This window comes from Solanum stenotomum, chromosome 2 (genome assembly GCF_019186545.1).
Source record: "Solanum stenotomum isolate F172 chromosome 2, ASM1918654v1, whole genome shotgun sequence".
NCBI lineage: Eukaryota > Viridiplantae > Streptophyta > Magnoliopsida > Solanales > Solanaceae > Solanum > Solanum stenotomum.
The window spans coordinates 7,087,682-7,100,484 of NC_064283.1; the positions used below are offsets into that span (position 1 = coordinate 7,087,682).

A 12,803-nucleotide genomic window follows, 5' to 3' on the forward strand; every position below is an offset into this window, starting at 1 on the left:
GGGGGGGGGGGGGGGGGGGGGGGGGGGTTAGTTTAGCTTTCCAAGCGTGGATGTTATTGTTGGAGAATCCACAAACCAAATTGGCTCCATTTATGGGGTCTCATGCCCCACTTATTATCTTTAAATCACATTTTATCTTCTTAATGCTCTCTCCACACGGCATTCTAATTAATATATTTATTTATTTATAAGTATCAATAGTGTAAGGTATTTTTTTCACGTAATTAATATAATTTAACATATTTATGCCATATCGTTTGTCATATACAAAATTTATTTACTATCAGACCATTACTAATTTCTGACTGACGTTTTATTTAAATTTACCTCATGCGTCAGTAGAAAGTTTTTCCATTAGAAGTGTAACATAAGAACCAAATTTCCATGGGTTCCATAAAATTATCGATTTTTTAGTAGTAATTCTTTTACTTATTACCGACAATTTACTTGTAGGGGACCTTTAAGTGATTCGATATATTTTTTTTATATTATTAGTTTATAAAAGTTAACTCTACCTTTATAAGGTAAATGTAAGATTTTTCTACATATCACCTTCTTCATATACCCCTGGTAAGATAGCATTGAATATATTATTGTTATTATAGTAAATACACAAAAAGTTAAATATCCAAAGGAAAAAATTACTCAAAATATTACTAGCTTCCTTAAAAGCAGTACAAATGTCAAAATTACCAGCTAGAAATGTTGAAAATTATGAACTCAAAAGCAAAATTGTTGCAGCATTAATGATGAAGAGTGAAATCCTTCACTACTAAGACATAAATTAGCACTATGGAAAAACCCATGAAATCTTTTTTTATGAGTTGTTGAGGTGCCAACGTATATATAAATTGACAATTTGATCATGACATAAAAGATTATTGAACATTAATGCCCACATGTGTACCTCATTTTACCTCTTTTTTTTTTTGTTTATTTTGAGATAAATCTACACTTCTCTAAAATAAACTAAGCATGTTACATCTCCCTCATTCCTAGACCTAAAATCTTTATCGAGTTAAAAATTGGGATTCGAATTAGATTTAAAGAGATCTTTAAATTTGAAAATTCGAGTCATACAAACTATAAACAAAAATATTTATATTTTTTATATGACTGGATAAATAAAATGTGTATAGGAGAACATTATCATTCCAAATTTCTTGGAAGATTTAAAATAAAGATTGTAAAATGTGTCATCTCACTCGAGTGGAAGCTTATTAGTTACGTTATCATCGATCACTTTAATATGGATTCATATTTTCATTGTAATTTCTTAGGGGTACGTAAAAAGAGTGATCTTGTAGAATAAAATTACTGAAATACACATATAAATTAGTTTCTTGTTTCGTTTTTTTTTTTTATAAAAAAATACACCAAGATCATATCTAATGGTGGGTGGGTAAGCTACTAAAGTCAATAAATCTCCTAAAAATTATGACTTCAAATTAACTGGTCAATCCACATCCACCAATCTTGAGTAGTTACTTCTTGACGCGTATCACATTATAATGGGTTAGCACGGTACGTTAAGTTCTTGATATATGCAGAGTTCGTAAAAAAGTCGGATCACAATAATTTATTATATACAATATTTTCTTACCCTTTTTATAAGTGATTGTTTTGATCGTTCAAATTTGTGACCTCCTCATTACATAACAATAGTTTTATCAATTACATTAAGATTTTCCTTATTAACACATGAACGATAATCATAATAATATATTGTTCAAAATAGAAAGAAAAAAATATTAATTTAATTACTGATTGTTGGACAAAAAGATTACTAAAGCTGGTATAGTGGTATGGAGGATAATTAAATTAGGGTGAAGACGTGACTTAGGGAATCCTTTACTTTACATCTCATTTACAATTATATATTACATAAAAATATAGTCTATTAATTTCACATTTTTTTTTTGTAATAAGCAGAGACAAATTAATAATACCAATTACAAATTCAGTCAAACTCAATAATTTCAACTTAGACAGATCACATATATATGAATTAAAAAATCTATTAAACATATATAAAATTTAACAATATTTCGAACCTAAAAAATTTAAATTTTGAATCTGTATTTGTGCGTCACGAAAAGAGAAGATGAAATGAACTTGATTGGGCGTGTGATTATTGTTCCCTCCACTCCAAGCAATAGGGCATTTGATTTATCAATTTATCCATCTGTTGTTATCCATAATTTTTCTCTTTGGTTTTTATAAATAATTGGCTTCAATGGATCTTCTCATCTGTACACAAGATTTGTTTCAGGTGATTAAATCATGGTCGTGACATTATTTAATTATTTTCTTTTTTTTCCCTGTCTAACCATGCCCTATTAGTCACTAATTAATATATAGTACATCCACTTTCATTTCTTTCATTAATTTAATAATTTAATTAATTAATTATTTAATCAAGGTTTGGTTTAGTAAGCAATATTCTCATAATTAATTACCAAATCCGATTATTTGGAGAAGAAAATAATTAGATGGGGTATTATATGTACGTCATGTATTGAGTAATTAAGATTAATTTTAGGTATAATTAGAGCAATAGTCAAAGAACCGATCGGTTGAGGATTTGACTGTCGTTATCAAATAATCACCTAATCAAATTAATTAATCAGAATGTTAATAAATATGAGCTAAGCTAAATGAAATAAAATAAGTATTAGAAAATAAAAAAAAAATCAATCAGAAAAGAATATATTCGCTTCACATACAAATTAATTATTATGAACTAAGCAAGTGACAAATATAATTTTAGTTCTAGAATTTTACATAAGGACAATTTTAATTAATATTATTGTATGTTATGCCACCATAATTGGGTGATGTATCTAGAATTAAAAAAAAATTAAGTGATGTTGATGCAAATTTTGTTGTCATTAATTGTTTAGAACTGAAATATTAAAGAATAAATTTGATCAAGCTGATACATAGGGTGATGAAATGTGTTTCACAATAATAGAAACCAACTAGCTAGTCAAAGGTTTATATATAGTGAATGTTAATAATTATATATAAAAAATCATATATTACTGCATACTAATTAACAATAACATACTCAGTGAAATCTCATAAGTGAAGTGTAAAGAAAGCAGACATCCGGACCTTATTCTTATCTTGTGTGAAGTAGAGAGATTATTCCCAATAGACCCCGACTTAAGGAAAGTATTATGAAAAATAAGTCTGATAAATACAAGAATAAAAAACTATAGTGAAAATATTGTAGAAAAGAACTATACTGGCAAAAAAAAATAACATTCAAATATAACTGCCAAAGATTGCGTGTGCATGATTTTTAATCATGATCTTCTGACTAAATTCTTAATATGTAGTTGTCTTTGATAAAGAACATTTTACCTCCAATTTGAAATTTTCTTATAAGAATTCAAATTTGTCGAGATCCAAATTAGATATATCGAAAAATAAAATGAAAAAAGTACAGTTATATCCCATAATCATGTATTTCACCACTTGAATATTTCAAAAAACAAAAAGTACTAGTAAAAGAAATGGGGGAAATAAGGGATAATAAAAAGTTGATAAAGAGTAAAGTAAAGAATATCAGTATTGATTAAATACTTGGTTGTGCAAAGTGCATTAGTGTGCTAGAATAAAGTTGTTTCTTTTATAATTTTTATGATATAAAAAGGGAGTCTTTATCCCTGTTTTTGGGGGTACCCCATTGATGGCTCTCTTGATGGTTCAAATAAAGCCATAAATCACATCAATGAAAAGTAATATTGTACTCTTTAGTAGGCCATATTTTCACCCATTCTCTTCTCTCTTTTTTCTCATCTTCATGCCTTTTAACCTCAGTCTTAAAGTAGAGTTATTGATTGTTTGAACTCTCAAAGTAAAGTCCATATCTAATTGGATAAACAGTGACTACATCCATTTTCTTTTAAAGGTTTTATGTTATCTACATTGTAATTTCACGAGTGAAATCTGAAGAGAACAGTATGTAGGAAAATCTTCTCACATATTGTGAAGATAATAAAATTGTTTTTGATAGACTTTATGTGCATTGATAATGTATAGAATTTTTCATGTGTCAAATAATGATGATGTTAGATTTTTTATTAAGAAATTTTAAAATATAATAGATCGTATACTTACTAAAAAGCAGAGCCAAGAAGTCCCACATTGAGGGTAAAATACTCCATAACAAAGGTGACTCCGTACTCGAGAGGACTCGAATCCGTGACCTCTTGATTAAGGATGAAGGAGTACTTACCACTTCACCATAACCTTTGTTGGTGTGGAGGGGAGTTAATATATTACTATATAAGTAAAAATGATTATTTTCTCTTGCCTAACTAAATAATGTAATTTTCTAATGAATTGAATATATGTAGTTCCACCACTACTGTTAAGTTAAATTTATGTCTATATTAAACATTATATGAAAACTTGAAAATACAGTAAATTACTAGATCTCCCTATTTTCGACTGCTAAAACTGGTAGAATTATTTGATTTTTTGAATCATGAAATACAACTTCTCGGAAAAGATTTTTGATGAAATTATAATTAGAAACTTTTTGATGATGAATTGTGTTAATAGCGCAAAAAAATCTTTATACAGTCGATATATATATTAAAAAAAATTCTTTTTATTGTGTGTGTTGTAAATTTTGGTATGAAGTAGCAATAGGTGGTTAGATGGGGCCATATAGAGTTTGTGTGATTCATGGTTTGAATGGTCAATCTTCAAATGATTGGGTGGTTCTTGTAACACATAGGATACCATCCCCTTTATGTGCTTCTATATTTTCTTTTCCCCTTTTGAAAATTCAAAAGTTTTTGTCTTAGAGTTGATATAATTAGGGCTTGACCAATGACCACCTTAAGATTTACCCAAAATATGATCCAAGAAAGGAATTGTATATTAATTAAAATGAGAGAAAATTGAAAATTTTATATTAATAGATTTTCATGAAAAAAAAAAGGAGCTTAATGTGATAAAATTTCTTTATGAAAACCTTAATCCGGAAAAAAAAAGAGGGATAGAAGATTAATGCTGTAAATTACTATTTGAAAGCCATTACTCTTTGGCTTAATAAGCAACAAACCATAAATGTGAATGAGGCACAATCTAATAGAAACTATTTAGAACATTAGAGAGTATGGAAACTTTATTAAAAGTAAAAGGGTAATTCAAGATCGGTAAGGATGACTGAGTTTGTTGAATAGAGGATCTTCCAAACGGGATTGAGTTTTTGACTCGAAATCTTCTGCATATTTTTTCAGTCGAGCTTATCGCACGGGACTTGTTTAGGTGTGATTTATTTTCCTTGTGTAATTTGCACGCTATTATACTGGAGCGAATTTTACCTTGTGCGCACCCAGAGAATAAAGATTCCTCTCATCAAACAAATGCAATTCAAGAGTTTAGAAAGAAGAGAATGAAAATTAACCAGCATGGTTCTATTTTTCTAAAATTATATTTTTAGAAAAATTTAATGGAGAAAAAAAAAAGAGAGAAAGAAGATTAATGCTATAAAATGCAATCTCAACACCAAGAGCATTTTGAAAATCATCACTCTTTGGCTTAATAAGCAAACCATAAAATGTAGGATAATTGTCAATAGTATGTAAATGAACCACATTCTATTAGTAAGTGTGTTGAACATTAAAGAGTATGGGGAACTTTATTAAAAGTAAAAAAAAAAAATGTAAAAATATGTGTTGCATTAGAATGAAGTGAAAACCCATGAAAGTTACTAAAAGTAAAGAAAATAGTGAAATTCCCAAAATAAATCGATACTTACTAAAAATAAAAGATCAAAATAGAAATCAACTTGGTCCTTTTCATTGTTATTGCTCTTACCAATAACAGAGAAATGATGTTTTTTCTCTTTCTTTTTAAGTAGGGCATGAGAAAAAATAAAATAAAATAGAGAAAATATAGAATACCAAACCATATTGGTACGGGTCAACAAACCCAACCCAAACCCACAAAGAAAAAATAGAGAGGAAAATTAGCCGGAGAAATCATGACCCAACCACTCATGGGTCCACCCCCCCTCCCCCCCCCCCCCCCTACTCATCATAAGAAATAAACCGGTTAGACTGAATTTTAGCTGATTAAAATGAGTTAAGTTAATAAATGATTGAGTTATTAATTCGTTTAAAAGTTGCTTGAATGAAAATGGATTAAAAAAACTGATCATAACTTAACCCGTTTAATTAAGTTTTATTTGTTCTTTGTACAATAATTTTAAGTACCTGATAACATTATTTTTTCTTTATAATATGTATATTAATTTTTTCTTTAACATGCATATTCTAACTATGCCTTTTTTTTTTCTTTTAAAGAAAAAGATACAATTTTTCTCATTAATTAATTTGAATTATATATGAGCGTAACATTTTGATGAGCTGAAATGGATCGTATACTAATTGCATGAATATTGGCATGACAAGTGAATCTATACCACCTTTATAATAGGGAAAATGTTTGAAATATATCTTAACTTTGATCGAAATTATTATAACAATTTCAAACGTTGGACAGAATTTATTACTCCTGCACTGTTTAATAGTGTATTTTAAAGATATATAAGTGCCCACGTGGACAAGTTACTATGTATAATGATGCAATATTTATGATACTCACGTGGGAACTTATATATCTTTAAAATACACTACTAAATAGTACAGGGGTAATAGGTCCTGCCCAAGGTTTGAGATTGTTACAACAATTTTGGTCAAAGTTCAGATATATTTCGAATCCTTTTCCGTTATAATACTATAATTGTAATTGGGATGTTTTTTTTTGGTTCTATCACAAATTAATATTTAATCATAATAAATTAATATACTTTTTTTTTTAGCGTGCGCACTAATAAGTTATTTCCTGGAATAATACATAGATAACCATTACAATTATTTTCTATTAAATTCAAATTTTAAATAAAACGTATTTAGTGATAAATTAAAAATCGACCCCTCCCCCCCTCCTCACTCCGTCTTTTTCACACATGTTCAAATCAATCCTCAAAGCTTTCCCACGAAATCAAATTTTTCTACATCTCAATTTTTACTTTTTTCTTAGCATGTATTAAATCTTGTGTACATCTACAAATTTTGTTCAGAGTAATATGATATTCACTTTATAAGTATGGAGGGAGGTATTTGATCTCCTTAAATTAAATTTAATTTAATGTCTATATTTAATTTATTTTGAGTAAATAACTTTTTGTTTTAGAATAAGTGTCACTTTAACTCATTTCATGTCAATTAAGAAAAATAATAAGGCAAGATACTCCTGTCATTAGATATTTCTGGAGGATCGAACAATATTAAGATGAAATAATTCTACGAGGATATACTTGGAAACAATTATTCCATACGTCACTTACTTATTCAACATGTCACAGAAGAAATAATACTTATTTTGAGACGGAGTAGTAATCAATATACACACCATGATTGTACACAAAAATCAAGCGTGCGCTTAGCACGTACAAGAAGCAATTCATTGTTGCCCAACAAAAAAAAGACGATTTTTTTTCTTTTTTCGGTTCTATATAGTCTCACCCTCCGTGCACTCTCCTCATCTTTGACTATATTCATTCTTCTTATCTTTCCCTTGCAATATACACACAGCAAAAAAAAATTAAATAATTTACTTTCAGCTCTCTATCTTCTTCACTACTTCATTCAATTTCTTCAATTATTTTGAGTTTCTAAGGGTAATAAGCATTTTCACTACTGTGGTAAGTCTCTGTTTCTCATTCTTTTTTTTGATTCATTTTTTTGCTTTCTCTTTTAATTCATGATGTATATCAGTTTTGATGAAATGGGGTGTCTTTGTTTTCTTGTTTTCTGTTGGTAAATTGTTTTTTTGGTTATAAAGTTCAGATTTTTTGTTGTTTTTTGGCATTCTTGAATGGGGTTTTCACTGAGATCTAGTAAAAAGACTATCTTTTTTTACTTTTTGAGATATAAAGGATATTGATTGACTATTATGCTATGAGATTTTTAGCTTCAATTTCTCAATTTCTGTAATGCTGTGTTTGTTAAGCTAAGAAGAAACAGAAAAATAGTTAAATTGTATGGTTTGTAGAGGACTGTGATTCTAAGGCTTTTGAGCTAAAGCAGCAAAAGAAAAAAATATAATAAGAAAGAATGACTTTATGAATTTGCATAATAATACATACACCCCACGCCTTATTTGTTATCTCTGTGATCAATCTTCTTTTATAAGATTCCTCTTTTTCATTTGGTGTTTATGGGTTTAAAGGCTGATGTTGATTGTGGAAATCTTATTCCAGGAGCTTAGGATTGGTGAAGAACAAGAACAAACAGTTGTGGCAATAGAGCAAAGTAAAGAACAGCATGCTGTGGTGTAGTTTATCTGTTGACGTATATCGGAAAGTTATCTCCTTGAACTTGTATTGCCGTGTGATTCTGTAAAATACCCTTTTCGAAAAAAATCAGTTCTTTGTAGCCTCTGGATAGATTACTGGTTATTTTTTTCTCACCTTAGAAGTCAAGTATTCATTATAATCTCTTTCCATGGGATCTACACGTTTCGTCGTCATACCTTGTTACGTTCGTATGATTAGCTGAAGATTTAATCACTTTCATCGTAGTCTTGCTGAGAATCGTCTTTGTTAGTTAGCGTTCAGCCTTACAGTTTCCTTCATCTTGAGTCTTTGTGAGAATCGTCTTTGTTAGTTAGCATTCAGCCTTACAGTTTCTTTCATCCTGAGTCTTTGTGAGAATATTTCTTTAGTATTCAATCTTTCTGTTTTGTTGGGAGTGATTTTCCTCTGTCATTTCTATTGGAAGAATTTGTTTGTGGTGATTGTTCAATCATTTTCTTGAGGGGATTGTTCGGAATTCTTTTGTTAGTTGATTGTTTTGCTGGAAGATTGAGGTGTTTTATTGAGTTAAAGGGTTGGGAACAAGTAGTTATGGTGTGCCAAGCAGCTAGTCAGACGAGATTTCGGGCATTGAAACATGAAAATGGAATTGATGGGTCTGCCACCATAATAGTTAGAGTAATAGCATGCTTTCAACCTCTCCAAGATTGCCAGGTCAGTGATGGACATTTGATATTCTTCAATAAGATTCTTTATCTTTTTTGTCTTCTGGAATCCTTGCTAATCGAATAACTTTTTTACATGATGAGATGCCTTGTTCTTCCTTTGCTTGTTGGAAGACACCTAATTTCCTTCTTTTTTGTTTTGTTTGAGTATTTCAGGCTGAATACTTCCGTCATTTGCTTAAACCTGTCACGTAGATCGATCTTTCTTTAACGCGTTCAAGTTAAGCTGGAGTTTTTAGTTTTTCTTTATTTAGCAAGAGTGCAAGAAATAATCAGCAATTCGTAGTTTCACAGTTGTTTCAAACTGGTATGATTCGTAACCTTAACTTTTTACCGTTTTCTAGATCAATTTTGGCTTGAATTCATCTGATAAGTTTTTCGGGTTCTTTTATCTGATCTTCAGGTGATTGTTAAGGTTGGATGGAAAAAGACTTGGTCTCTTCATTCCATCACCAACATTCAGATCTGCAGTTAGCCCATTTGAATTTTTCTTATCCACGATTTGATATAGGGCAGCAGAATTCTTTTCCTACTTACATGACTCCTCAGTCAAATGAGGTTCCTATGAATGGGAATTCTCCATTTTTCACATTTCCCGGGCTGCCAGAGTTGAATGCAAGCTGGCCAACAGAAACTTGCAACTGGTTGTATTATTCGCCTCAGTTTTATCAGGGCTTTAATCCTGTTTCGACCACTTTACCCAGAGAGAAGTTTGCTCCTGGAGCACTTGAAAATCTGGAAGGTAACAAACATCCTAATGGAGGCACCACATCTGCTCAGAAGAGATTCCTTGTGTTTGATCAATCTGGTGATCAGACAACTTTGATCTATAATTCTGCTAATGGTACTCATGTACAGTGCCCGCCCTCTCTGAATCCAAAAGCCCCAGACCTTTATAAGGAAGATCCAGATAATATCAAAAGGAATGAAACTTCTCCATTTGGGCATTTCTTCAGTGATGAATATTATGAAGAAAACAACAGAGATGATGTCGAAAGTGAAATGCATGAGGATACCGAAGAACTGAATGCCCTACTCTACTCTGATGATGATAATGATTATTCCGAGGATGATGAAGAAACAAGCACTGGTCACTCGCCTAGTACTATGACCACTCATGATCTGCGAGAGTGGTTTGACGGAAGGGGTGAGGAAGTTGCTAGTTCTGCTGGGCCGACTAAAAGGCATAAACTACTAGATGGTAGCTTCAATGCACCAGAGCTCAGGGATACTGCAACCTCTGCAAAAGCCTATACATGCTCTGACTTAGAGGATGATGCACAATCCAGTTGTGGCAATGGTCTCGAACAAGATTCAGGAGCACCAGATTCTCCATCTGGAAAAAAGAGGCAAAGACAAGATAAAATCCGTGAGACAATAAGCATTTTGCAGGAAATAATCCCCGGAGGGAAAGGAAAAGACTCGATGGTTGTTATTGATGAAGCAATCCATTACTTGAGATCCCTGAAGATGAAAGCCAAGTCCCTAGGACTTGATTCTCTTTGAGCTTCAGCTTGCCACTGGTCATCATATTATTGAGTTACTAATGGTATTTCTTCTTGTAGCTTCTCGCTGGTCGGAAGTACGTATTAAAGGTTTTAAATTAAATAAAGCTGAATTAGAGTTTAAATGGTGGTATGGCAATGTGTGGCTGATCAGAATACACCATAAACAAAGTAAACCAGATTGGAGAATCCCTTTTAGAGTCTTTATTCCATCATTCTTGTTGGGAACCATTGGCTATGGCTTTGAAAATCAGTGGTCATGTCTTCTTTTTAGATAAGGAGGGAACTTCTTGTCATACTTCCATAAAGGGTGGTAAATCATGAGTTTATATCTTGACCCCCAAGAGAAAAAAAGTTGATTCTGCCCTTTGGAAATGTGTTTAGCTTGCCCACATAGTTGTTCGTTGTCTGTGTGAACGATATAAGGTGAAATATTACCTCAGTAGGACCCTGGAAAAGTTGTAGTGCACGCTTGGTGGCAAATTTGGGTCCCAAATCTCACTTTCATGCACTTTTTTTCCATTGTGACTGTCATATTAACCCCTCTTGGGCATTTCCTTTTCTTATCTTAAAGGCGGGGGCAAGCAATTGCATGGCGATGCGTCTCTCTTTTAGTTACATCAGGTATATGTTGTGCTCAATGGATCTTGACCCTTTTGTGTATCAAGCCAATCCTGTCAAAAAGAGTGGAGAATATCATATCATGTCTTGAGAAATCTGGCTGCTGCTAATGTTTGACACATGACTAGTTTGAGCTTCTTGGTGGTGTAAAAAAATTGTAGTACTATTGTGAGTGTGTGCAAGTAAGATCATGTTGTGATATGTTTATTTTTTGTTTGTTGTGAGAATATTTATTAACTATGTTTGGTGTTGTTGTTGTCTTTATGCCTATGTATTTACGTAGCATGCACGCATTTTGCCTCAAAGTGTGATAGAAAGTGATGTGTTTAATTTTTTTCTTCATTTATATGATTCCTTTGTAATTTAATTGCAATGGTGAAATTGGGACCACATGTTTGCATTATTTGGGTGATGAAATTTCAACACTTCCAACTGCATGCGAGGGGCCCCTTCTTTTGGTTCTCCATCTATTCTCCTTTTCCATTATTGATTAAAAAATCCAGCAATAATAAATCCGCTTGATGCGCGAGAGACAAAGTCAGAATTGAAGCTTATAAGTTTTCTTTTGAGTCCGTGCCTTATAGTCTAGTGTTATCAGAGAAAACCTCTTTACATAATAATTGTCATTGTTATTCGTCTTCCTCTTTCATGATCCCAATGCATCATTTGAATAAATTAAATAGATTAAAATGATTTATGTAGACGATTCTAGTTAATTTGTTATCGATTTGCAATTGATTGATGGTTTAGACTTTTTCAATCATATTTGGTGAAATAGTCGAGGTATCTCGTGATTTTGTACTACAATTATGACTTTAAAAAGATGAAGTTGATTGACTAATTAGATGACAAAAAGACATCACTTGATCATACTATATTTGTGTGTTTTTTAGAGTATAGGAAGTGGGAAATTCCAAGAACAAAATGGGCCTATAATCGAACGTCAAAAACATTGAAAATTGGGGAGATGCACCTAACTTTGATTAAAATTTTAAAATAGACCGTAGTAGGTAGTAGTAGTAATTGATATGGACAGAATGTTTTATATGCTGTAGAAATACGTGCAATTAATATTATGTACGAGTCCCATGATAACATATTTAATTTCGTCTACTTATTTATAAAGTTCATCCCTTAAAAACTTCTTGTAACAATTATGTGTATTGTATTTTTTTTCGGGTACACAATTTTTTTGTATATGATATACAATAGTAAACATTAATAACATTTTCAAATTTCTTAACCATAGTATGAAAATGTCTTATAAAAATAGTGTTAAATTATTATATTTTATATAAGTGACGTACAAAATCAATTCTTCCTCAATCGTATATGATGAAGTGGTGTAAATTCATAAATTGTTTTCCTCAAGTGTGATGGAGGAAGCCAGGCAAAATATGGGCCTATCTTTTATCCAAACGGACCTGTCTGGATTTTGGATGTCAAATGCACATGCAATATTTAGACACAAAAATAAAAATTTGGGATACAAGTGAATGTCAATTTCCCCATAAAGATAACGTTCTTCTTACATTTCTTAAGTGCAATTAGAAATGATTTTTTAGGGAAAATTGTATGAAATAACAAACTATTAATTCAAATTAAATG

General features: G+C 31.2%; 1 protein-coding gene across 1 annotated transcript; it reads left to right on the top strand.

Moving 5' to 3' along the window:
* The first annotated feature begins 7,555 nt into the window (after positions 1-7,555).
* Positions 7,556-11,535, top strand: LOC125854525 (transcription factor bHLH143-like). The gene is made up of 4 exons (XM_049534104.1): positions 7,556-7,732; positions 8,291-9,058; positions 9,226-9,376; positions 9,473-11,535. The coding sequence occupies exon 4, from the start codon at positions 9,490-9,492 to the stop codon at positions 10,573-10,575; it is 1,086 nt and encodes a 361-aa protein (XP_049390061.1). The 5' UTR covers positions 7,556-7,732; positions 8,291-9,058; positions 9,226-9,376; positions 9,473-9,489; the 3' UTR covers positions 10,576-11,535.
* Positions 11,536-12,803: the final 1,268 nt, after the last annotated feature.